At 33.0% G+C, this 11680-nt stretch overlaps 1 protein-coding gene across 2 annotated transcripts; it reads right to left on the bottom strand.

Annotated features, from left to right (window-relative positions):
• Positions 1 to 1578: 1578 nt before the first annotated feature.
• ODAM (odontogenic, ameloblast associated) lies at positions 1579 to 10405 on the bottom strand. Of its 2 annotated transcripts, XM_050791423.1 has the most exons (12): positions 10337 to 10405; positions 9547 to 9612; positions 9408 to 9449; positions 8819 to 8866; positions 7979 to 8212; positions 7513 to 7560; positions 5546 to 5650; positions 4654 to 4701; positions 3825 to 3896; positions 3232 to 3393; positions 2934 to 2992; positions 1579 to 1970 (listed from the first exon to the last, which is right to left on the bottom strand). In XM_050791423.1, exons 1-11 carry the CDS (start codon positions 10370 to 10372, stop codon positions 2963 to 2965), a joined length of 891 nt encoding a protein of 296 aa, XP_050647380.1. In that variant the 5' UTR covers positions 10373 to 10405; the 3' UTR covers positions 1579 to 1970; positions 2934 to 2962. The 2 variants fall into 2 exon arrangements, with proteins under 2 accessions (XP_050647380.1, XP_050647381.1); XM_050791424.1 differs by lacking the exon at positions 4654 to 4701.
• Positions 10406 to 11680: the final 1275 nt, after the last annotated feature.

Here is an 11680-nt window from a genome sequence, read left to right as displayed (position 1 = left end):
GAGAAGTCCCAGGATCTGCCATATGCAAGCTGGAGGCCCAGGAAAGCCAGTGAAATTGTTCCAGTCCAAATCCAAAGTAAATTCTGGGTCCAATCTAAAGGCCGGAGACCAGGAGCTACAACGTCTGAGGCAGGAGAAGATGGATGTCCCAGCTCAAGCAGAGAGAGCAAATTTGCCTTTCCTCTGCCTTTTTCTTCCATTTTGGCCTGGGATTAGATGATTCCCACCCACATTGATGAAGATGATCTTCTTTTCTCAGTCTACTAACTGAAATGCTGTCTTCCAGAAACATCCTCATAGACACACCCAAAATAATGTTTTACCAGCTATTTGATCATCCTTTAGCCAAGCCAAGTAGACACGTAAAATTATCACATCTTTTTCAAAGTATTTATTATCATACCCCCTCATACTGCCAAACTTTTGAGTTTCTTATAACTCGATACTTAGTTTTATAGTTTTTTTCAGAGTTCTTCACTGTTCCCTCTTGAACTGAATTATTATGTTGCACTTATCTTTCCTCTTTAGTCTCTGATCACTCCTTTTATTCTCCTCATTAAAGAGAAAAGCTGAGTATTCACTATGTTCCAGGATTTATTCTAAGATTTTAGTATGAATCACCTCTTGTATTTTTTTCCTTGATCCTGTAAACTATTGGAATTTTGTGTACAAGGTTCATAGCTTCAGAATACCTGATTTTTTTTTACCAGACATATTATTGTTTGACTCTCTCTGTCATTTCTAATATTAAGATATCAGTCAATTACCCAGAATTATATTCATTCAGTACATAAATTTAGGGAAAAAGGATGCAGAATAAAATGAAAGTAGAATGGATGAGTATTGGGTTACTCTTCCGAAAAGCAAGTAGTAGATTCTAGGGTCATAACATTACTAAATGCTGAAACAGGTAAGATTCTAGGAATTGTGATCTACTTTAAAGCCTGGAATGCTCACCAAGTTTATTGGAAACCACCTAATACATATTCATTCATTCATTTATTCATTCACTTAACTCATTCATTTTTTTTGTTTTACATACACTTACTCAAACACATCAACACACACATCTATATTATATTGAATACCAATTTTCCTATTTTCTAAAAATTTCAGCTGATAGTCTAAAGTTGAAAAAATAAGTTAAACATACAAATACTTTCATATTCACATGTGAAGGGAAAAATATAACATTTTTATGAGTGAGGTATATTCATGTGTTAGTTCATGTAGTTCTTTCAGAAATTGTAAAAGGTGTTATCTTCAATTTATACCTAAAAATGGTGACACTCATACAAGTGAAGTGACTTGCTGAAGATTAAAAGCTAGATTGAAAGCCAGATCTGATGAAACCCACAATCTCTACCTTAGTCTCTACAGGATGCTGCCTCCCCCAAACAATCATACGCTTTCCTGCCCTTTTGAGTAAGGACAGACACCTCTCTATGTAACTGTGTCATATTGGGAATAAGCACTTTGTGATATCTGCCACTGAATAATTTTGATTGTCATGAGAATGTCTCAGAAGGAAGCTGACTGAATGGACCTGAGGGAAATAAACAGATGACGTGTCAAATCTAGATACATATTTTACTTCATCAGTTCCAAACACAACACTCATCATCCATCCAATGACAATATACTTATTTTCATGGGAACTACCATTTTCCAGAGGCATCATTTACTAATGCAATTATCCAATTAATTTAATGATACTAGCTTTATTGTCAGTGTTATTATATTCCAGCTTATACAATGATAGGATATTTGAAAATACATACAATTTTGTAAAACAAGACTCATTACATGATTTTATTATTTTCTATGACATATTTAAAGAGTTTAATAACATTTATAAGTAAAAACAAATTTAGGAGAAGAATCAAGATATTTCATGTATTCCAAAGAACTGATACTAGCATTAGCTAATAGCCTAAAATTATATCCAAGGCACGGCCACATCTTTTTCCCTGAAAAATATAATAGAGAAGCATGTTAATATCATTGGACTGCTTTGCATAAAATGTCTTAGATACCTTACGAATTGTTTATTAAAGAAATAGAAAGCTGTTCTTTCACTGACTTTCATACACACAGAAAAAAGGCCATAAAAATACTGAAATCTCTTTAGTATTTCTTACTGAATAACTTGATTTGCCTTGTACAATATTGTACATTAGTAAGGAGGCTTTCCTAAAGAGGTATTATTACTATTCACTCAGTTATATTTTTATAAATATTTTTCATCTGAAGAATGCTGAGTGCTCATTTTTATGGAAGGAGAGATCAAAAGAGGCTCATGGCAGCAGGGAGGAGATTTCAAAAACTTTGTCTTTTAGTTTGTCTTTCAGGTTAAATTGTTTGCTTTTCAGTGTACGTTTTTACTTTTTGGTGCTGTTCCCATACTGCCCTTCTATCAAACTCCTATTGTAGCCTCATAGCCAACCAAGCTGATTAAAACAGGTAATTAGTTCAAGATTATGTCTGATATAAAAGTCATGGAATTTGAAGTTTTCTTTTCATTGTACAATTTCTTTATCATTTTGAGATTTTTATTTTATTTCAAACTAATACACATATTGGAATTATTACAATGTTTAGCTTGCAAATTGAAATGATGATTTGGGATAATTGAGTCTGTATAGAGTATCTATAGAATGTCTTTTATAATCGACCTAGCATATCTAGTATTCGTGTTTTCAGAGAGTATACCAAACTTATAGTATAGGCAGACATGATTCTCAAAATTTAATTTTGTTTTTAAAAACTGTTGAAGTCCATATTCACTATTAATTTTATAAGTATATATAGCTAACTTATTTTTATAACTACTTTGGTAAGAACTCCATTAGCTCCTCTGACAACTTTTATCTTTTGTCTTCTTATGTAGGAATTGTTATGGCACCTAATGCATGACTTTGGTAAATACCTACCCAAATCTCTGAATGATTAGGGCAACTTCTCATGGTTCCCTTAGACTATCAGTCTTGGCCTAGTGAGAAAAGGACATTCATAAGAAGCTCTTATTAAATTCAAATTAAATTATATTCTGATTAATTGATTATCAAAAATAACTTTTGGCCACCTTATTCAGAGTTAAGACCACATATTTTTCATTAGTTATCTTCTTAATTTCATGACTAAGTCCTATAAATTAAAGCACTAATTTTAGCACTGTATTTTTTCATTAGACAATATTTTTTACATAAAATGAAGTTTTCATAACTCTACCTTCTCTTCTGGGAACTTTGCGGTAATAGTTCGGTCTATAGCAGAAGTGAAAACATTGGTTGTGCTGGGTTTTGGTGAAGTCGAGGGCATGAGAACTCCTGCACTGTCATGTCTAAAGTTTATCACTTCTTTTTGCAAATATGGTATCTCTTCTCCTGTTGACTATAGGGAATGAGAATGAAAACAAAGTTGTCATAAGTTCAACAAGAAGGCCAAAATTGGGAAGAATGTAAAGCAACAGGACTGAGATGCGACACAAGCATTACATTAAAAAAAATAAGTTCTATTATTAGGTTTTTTGAATTGTAAGCTACATAAAAGACCATGAATATATACCAGCAAACATTAATTGTCTCTTAATATCTGCTTTTAAATAAAGGTGCATGAAAGAGTATCTGGTATAGCATACTCAAAAATATTGATGAACTGAGTCAGAGTAAACTGAATCTTCACTGGCGAAATATTGTGAGAGGAAGAAGAAGCAAAAATTATTGATGGAATTATAACAGAGATGATATTAAAATGAGCGTTAGTGCAGTAAGTTGTCAAAGGTTGATTTCCAGTAGCTGGCAAAGTGTTGTAAGGAATCTTACCATCACAGCAATTTCAGGAGCTGTGCCTAGTTGGGGATCAAAAGCTAGTTGCTGCTGTCCTCCTGGTATAGCCTAAAAACAAAAAAGTTTTAAAAGTCTAAATCAGTGATCTATGAAAATATGCTCTTTGGCCACCCAGAGTACCAGAGTAGTAAAACACTCCCAAACGTATTAAATTATTTTGCTAAAAACAGAAATAATAGTTTAATTCTTGCTATTAGAGAAACGGCTTGACATCTCACCTCTGCGTCTGTTCTGGAAGTGCTACTTTCTAACATTCTCTACTAGGACCAGGTGCTCACCTGTTGAGCATAAACAATTCTACAGAACACCAACATCAGACGGGGTGGAAAAAACCAAGACAACTTCAAAATTTTGTCTAAAGTAAGGTCACCATACAAGTCACGAAAATACCAGGTGTTCTCACATCTTGGCTAATATGAGCGACTGATGCTTCTTTACCCATTAAAGCTTTCGCCTTGCTCCACTATCCTTGCCTTAGAGGAATGAGCTTTTAAAATAATCACAGAGTTACCCTACTTTTGAAAATAGCTACACCAGAGTGAATCACCACTTCTTTGCAATCTTCCCCAAATTACCTAAAAGAAGCCCAAATCGTGTGAGAAGTCATTCTAGTACTTTCCTATTAAGACACCCAAGACTCCCCACATGTGTGTTCTCCTCCTTGTATTGAGTGGATATACAGTTTTGTTCAATTAGAGGTGCTCTTCTGGTCATCATTGGCTGAAGCGCATTTATATATTTAGTAAACGATGAAGCAAGTAGTTTCAAAATTTTTTTTTTTAATGAAAAATATGCATTTACTTACAGGTTCTGCTAGTTGTGGAATGTATCCAAATTGATCATAGAATGGTATCTGTCAGATTTTTAAAAAAAGTATCATATTTTCTGTGATTATTCTTGTCACAAGTTTACAGTAAATGATTACTTAAACTTATATATCTTTTTATATAAATTAAAAGCATTTTTAAAGTTTATATGTTCCAGTAAGTAAAAATTAATTATTTTTAAATTAGCAAAAATCTTTTTAATACCGTATCATTTCTAGGATAAAACTGTCTCTTTCCCTTTAAAGCAACATGACAATTACAATTAATACTACCAGTTTTTAAAAGCATAATTCTGAGTTTTCTGTAGTTTGTAATGCCAGGTTTTAGAGTTACGATTAAACTATATAAAAGACACTTTCATTCTAACAGGAAGGATGTTAATTATATATGAGCCACCTGAATTTATGTTAGAATTCAAAAAAATTTATTGCAGTTTCACAAAATTCAATATAATGGTATCTAATTGTATCTCAAAATCCAGTAATCAAATATACCTTTCATCAAGGTAGCTAATATTTTTGTCATTTATTATTTTTAACTAGTAACCACTCACACATATGTGGAAAGGTGGATGATAGTAAATTTTAGTGAGAAAACTTCACTTTTCAAGGTTATTCAGCTTTTTGACCTTAATTCTATTGAAGTCCACTTACTGACGTCATTGGTTAAAAATCCAGCCTTGGAATATTACCAAATATGTTTACACAAATGATTTATAGCAGAGAACACTGTATCTACCCTCTTATGCCCGTTTCATGCTATTGAGTGTTCACATTAAATATATTCAGAAACTTTTTTCTATGGTAACATACCTTATTTGCTCTATTTTCAAGTGGAACTAGTAAGATTAAAATAAAACGTTTGCAGTACCTGCTCCTCATACTGCTGCTGTCTTGTTTGTTGAGGTGACCTAGGAACTGTTTGCTGAGGTTGTTCCCAGGGTAGGAGCATGTAAACTGGATAGTATTCAAACATCTACTTGTAAAAAGAGAAGGATACAAGAAATTCCATTACATCAGCATAGGACATACTTTTTATCTTCTAATGTCAATTTTATTCAAAAGCTGTTTTATGTCTAACAGCTTTATATGATTAAATACAAAGCAAATAGATGAAGCATCCCTTTCCAAACTTTGGAAACAGCTTGTATCCCAGGTAATGTTGGACTTGGTTTTTAAGGTTGCTTGGTCAAACACACTTAGGAAATAGTGGGTTGAAGAAAGGAAAAGAGCTTTTTTTTTTTCCTACATCTCGGAAACTTTATATACAAATTACTTTGCAAATACCTAAGTGAAAGATAGCCTATGCAGCACTTTCCCTATATTTTTGAGAATCATCATTCTGCAGAATGTGGTATTAGACATTCTGCCATATTAAATGAAATGCTATGAATGTATTGACTTTAAGAATTGCCACTTTATTGAAATAATCCATATATATTTTAGGATATTTGGTAAATCAAGACATAGACAAGTAACAAACAAAATCATCTGAAACTTCACCACCTACGTTACCTTGTGGCTTCCATTTATATTATTGCCTTCTACTTATATGTCTGTGTCTGTTTATATGTGTATATGTTCATAGAAAATGAAAATCTTAGTACATATGTTAATTTTTGTATGCTGTTTTGTTTATTTGCATAAAGTAAGAGACTGTTTTAGACATGAGAGTTAAATAAAATAACTAGGGTTTCAGAAGGATTATATTTTGTACAAGCATTCTTAATCCTGGCTAAGAATCAAAATCACATTTGAGCATTTTAGAAGATGACCAATTCATGGGGTATTGATTCATCGGGATAGGGTTCAGACATTTGTAATTTTCAAAATTACCAGCAGAGATTATAATGTAAAGCCAGGGTGGAGAGCTACTGGTTTAGTGGTTAAAGAAGGAGACAGAAGGGGAGGACAATTACATTCCAACTCAGCTATTTACTTTCAATGGGATCGGGAAATTGATCTCATTAAGACTAGGTTTCTTGATTCTTAAGATGAAGTAATTCTAGTTATACATCTAATTCTCTAAATGCTTATGTCATAGAATGAGATAATGTCTAGAGGTAACTTTTGTTTTGTAATGGGAGTGGATGTGGGACAAAGTTATATAGTTATAATTACAGTAGAGCCAAACACTGTAACTTTTTATGAAAAGGCCAATATTCTGCTGATGAATAATATAATTTATTTATAATACTGTTTCTTTGAACCCAGAATATTATAAAATTAATAATCCTGATATTTATAGGGTTTTCCCTATTAATGTGATGATTATACTAGTTTGCATTCACTTTTAAAAGATTCTCCTATTTAATGGAAATAATTACCAGTTGATTGTAATATGGATTCAAACTGGAAATGTACAAGAAGCCTAAAATATTTTGAGCAGAATTTCGTAACTGCCAAATAACATAGGCAAGTGTTTCTTATCTCTACATCATATCATATATTATCAGCTTAATGCATCTCCTTCATTAGCAAAATTTAAAGTTGGATAAAGTCAGTCCATGGTATTTCTCTTGGGTTTTTCCCAACTTCCAGCACTTTGGATGCAGAGAGGACATGACCTGGGGCTTATTGAGCTGTTTTTCTCTCAACATAGCAATGCCCTGGAAATTCAGGGGTCCTGGAGACTCCTCTTAGCTGCCTGTTCTTAAGGAGTTGTTAAGTGAGCCCAACATCAACAAACTGATACTGGCCCAGCAATGATGTTATCTAGACAGTGATATCATTATATAGGTTTTAGAGCCCTGCTATAGGAGTCAGAGCTAGAAATAAAAAGCGCTGTGGAGAGTGTATGTAGCCATCTCTATGGGCAGTGTTGTTACATCCATTTACCTGTCCTTGCTCTTGAGGCATTTTGAAGGAGAACACATAGGGCATCACCTGCCAAAAAAAGAATTATATAAAAATGTATGTTTGACTTTGTTATTTAAAATCTCTGAGCTGCTTTTCATAGAGCTAGTCATATAAATTTATCATTTGTTAGCAAGTTTCCACGACAAAACGTCATGTGTTACATGTGCTGTCAGCAACATAAACTGCCTTTTATTGAAGTTTTCCTATCTTATCCTAGACTTGTTTTTAACTTTTTTGGTTTGTTGCTGTATCCTAGAGTAGCTGATTTAAATATTTTTCATCTTAGAAATCAGATGAAAAAGAACTTACAGTGATGGTAGAAACATATTATGAGAAAAAATATTGTTCAAAAACCCCTGCCTATTTCAAAGCTGATTCATATTCATTGTCAAATTCAACATGCAGTTCTCTCTCCTCAGAACAAAATCAGAGAGGCCTGACTTACGTGATTGGGGCCTGGTTGTGTCTGAGGCGGTGTTTGAGCCTGTGAGGGGTCAACTTGGCCTGCCTGGGCTCCTTGGGCAAAACTGGCCTGTCCTGGGAAGGGTATCTGATTTGGGAACAGTCCGGCAAACTGGTCTAGAGCTGATAAAGAGAATTGGGCGAGTCCTGGAATTTGAGCCTGCTGCTGCTGTTGTAAAACTCCAGAGAAAGGTGGAATCCATGAATTAAGTGGGCCCTAAAAAGACACAAAGGCAAGAAAGCATTTTCCCTTCATGCCAAAAAGAATTTAAAGGTCAGTCCTGAGCAAGAAAGAGACAAAATACAAACAATTTCTATACCTCCAATGTTGCAATATAAAAAAGGACAGGATCTTGATTCATTTTGAACCAAACAAATAATGTGAAGCAAATGCTAAATTCCTGATGGCCATGAGAAATATGGGGCAGGACAAGGTTGATAAAAGAGCACAACATCTGCATATGCCAGACTTGTTTTAAACCTTGTGTATTTTCCCCTACCTTAACCCTAAGCCCCCCCAACCTGCTGTTACTGGTTAACTGGGCATGACTTTGTGTGAAATAATTACTTTTAACTATCTCATAGTTGTGAGAATTAGTGCCTGGCATATACCAAGTTCTCAATAAATAAGTGATAATCAAATTACAGTTTTTACTTTAACCTTCAAACAAATGGTCACTAGAATATATGAGACAAATTCATAACATTAAAAATTGAGATTTCAGAAATAGGATCAGGAAACATTTTGTTTTCATACAAAATAACATAAGAAATGAGCAATAGAAAAATGTTCCCCATAAAGTAATTATTGAAATGGAGGTACCTGAAGTCGTAGTGGCAAAAGTTGACCATTATTAAGATTAAGAAGTAGCTAGAAAAGGAAAAATAATATGAAATCAAGATTACTACACACTAAAACGAGTAAGAACAATGTTTACTATATATATAGCACAAGTCACAGCTGGTTGCTCAATTTCTTGTTAGAAGTGAGACATTTTCTCACTAGGCTTACATTGAATTACAGTGATTAGAAGTTAGATTTAAAACAAGGTTTGGATTTAGCAACCTCTCCCCTGTTGGGTCTGAGATTGCACAACGTTAGCTCATTCCAGTGGTTTAGTCATTTTATGCTTTTAAACACCTATATACACCTGTATTAGGTGTTATTAGAACAAAAAGATATAAACAATATTGTATGTGCCTTTGGAGAATTAACAATCAAGCAAGGGAAGTAGAATAATATTTTAGAGGTAACCTATTATACAATCAAACATGAACATTAGAAATGTGCTTGGATATACATAAAAGCTAGTGGAGAGGAACACAGTATAAACCAAATGACGACATTTATCTCTTCCCACTTGATTTCCATTAAAAAGAAAGGAGGAGATTGTTTAACTATTTAAACTAACCTCATTGCTATTGCTGGCAGACATAAGACGCTGTGGGATAAGCTAAAAGTAAAAATGAAAAAGAAATCAGAAATAGTAAAAAGAAGGGATTGTTGAAGGTTTAACACAATGAGATCAGTAGTGCCATAAAATCACTTACTGGGGCTGACAATGTGGCTCCCAGGAATCCAAGAAGAATTATAATTTTCATTTTTGTATGATATATCTAGAAAATAAGTTGTGATCTTTAGCTTTATAAAGACTTTACTTAAAATTCATGACAAAATAATTAGTATTGTTCAATCAAAGGAATAGTTGGGTGAATTCTATAGTATTTACTTACATTTTGGAATTTAAAATTTAAAAAGTTATATTTGTAAATTTCTACAATATAACTATTTTCTCTCAGACAAGCTGTTTATAAAAAACAAAATTGTTTGCTTGTCCTTTTAGCTTGAACAAAAAACTCATTTGGAGACATATGATGTGGTTGAATGCATTAACGAACAAGAAGATCTCCTGGTGCTGCCCTACAAGGAGAGGAGCAGGCCCTTCAGACCATGGGAGGTCATGACTAGGGCTAACCAACTAGGGACTTATTATTATAACAACTTTAATGTCTATGTTGAAAGTACTTCAATAGAGATTTGACAATACCAGTCCAAAACCAGATAATTTCCACTTAGTAGTCTAAGAATAACATATTAGAACTAAGCAACTGAGTCAATGTTTTTGTAATTTACGGAAATAGAGTATAAAATTAAAGTGTGATGTTGATTTATGGTGTAACCTGTTTAAGTATATTTCTCTCATCCTCTAGATGTGAAACTTTCTTCCCTGGTTCAAATCATTGACCTAATCAAGCATTTAGGGTGAACTTGATAATCTATCCTGCAGAGTTCACTGATTTTGGTTCTTCAAATTATAAAAGCAAAGATTTGATATCTTACCTTACTCCTGGACCTATAAAGAAAAATCTGAACCATGCAAGATCTGTGTTCTTTTCCTCTCTCAGCTCTGCTCCTTAGTGCTTCTCTTAAATTTTAAAACTCATCTTTAGAAAAAAAGGACCAATCATTGTTCAAAAGGACCAGTGATTCAGTGGGTTTCAGACAATGGCTTAGCTAATAACCTCTTTCCTAATCATTTAGGTGGTATATGGATTCCCACACTTTCAGTAATGTTATTAAATTATCCCCTGAGAAATGTTTTCCTGTGATCATTTCTGGCTTCTGGTTTGGTTATGAGTAACTCTCCTAGGATAACTCTCCTAGAATAATTCTATTCTACTCTTTCTTTGATAATTCTTAAACTGGATACCCTAATTGAATAAAACTGGATACCCTAACTGAATAAAAGTTAATATCTTTAGTAAAGTCAAGGATAAATCGGTGATCATTTTTACTTCAAGGGCGAAATACAGAATTGTTAGAAGACACAGGTCTGAAAAGCAAAACTCCAAAGCCTACTTAGCAGAATTCTTTGTTTCTTCAATGCTGGGCTAAGTAAATGTGGGTTAGTTTCCTTTAGGTTTGACCTTGAAAACATCAGTTGATCTCCCTCTACTTACTGAATGCAATCCATAAAAAATTGCTACATTTCCATGTGTCTACGAAATGTATTTGTATATGATCATGTTGCTTGAAATAAGTAATTTAATAAATATAAAGCATGATGTCCCACATTTTAAAAAAATAGTGGTGAATACGTTTTTATTTAAAAATGTTTTTGTTATATATTTTAATATTCAAAATACAAGTAAGTATTACTATTTCCACATTGTTATTATTTAAATTTCCTTCATAATGGGAGTTTTGCATTTATTTGTAGTTTTTTTGTTGTTAATATTGACTCCCCTCTAATAGATAGTTCAGGATCACAAGTGTTTTGACAACGTATTATCAATTAATTTTTATTATGGAAGAGTTCTTTTTAGCTAACTTAATCTTGAGCAACTCATGATAATCTTATGCAGGAAAACAAAATTATTGCCTTTTAGTAAATTTGTCTTTTTTGGTAGGATGAGACAGAGTTTGCATGGTTCGTTAATACTAAAGTAATTATACTATTTGTTATTTATCTAGTGAAAAAAATCCAAGTACATAAATCATTAGTTAGAAAAAAAGGACATTTTTCTTTGGTAAAGAAGAAAACCCACCATTAGGACTTTCTATCTATTAGAATGTATTAAATTGAATTAAGTTTAGCCTAAAGCTGCCTTCATACGTATTTTAAGTTTGACCTAAAGCTTTCTTATACTAGTGAACTGTAACCTAATGATGTTAAACAAACTG

Source organism: Macaca thibetana, chromosome 5, assembly GCF_024542745.1.
Source record: "Macaca thibetana thibetana isolate TM-01 chromosome 5, ASM2454274v1, whole genome shotgun sequence".
In the NCBI taxonomy this organism is placed as follows: Eukaryota; Metazoa; Chordata; class Mammalia; order Primates; family Cercopithecidae; genus Macaca; species Macaca thibetana.
This window is presented reverse-complemented; position numbering and strand designations above follow the sequence as displayed.

Bases quoted from the DNA above. Each gene is read 5' to 3' on its own strand.
- ODAM (XM_050791423.1), bottom strand. From the start codon at position 10,372: ATGGTTCAGATTTTTCTTTATAGGTCCAGGAGTAAG. The intron at 4,702-5,545 runs GTACTGCAAACG...AAAATCTGACAG, and splicing joins AGCAGCAGTATGAGGAGCAG to ATACCATTCTATGATCAATT. The intron at 2,993-3,231 runs GTAGAGTTATGA...TTTTCTCACTAG, and splicing joins CAAAGTTCCCAGAAGAGAAG to GCCAAGACTGATAGTCTAAG.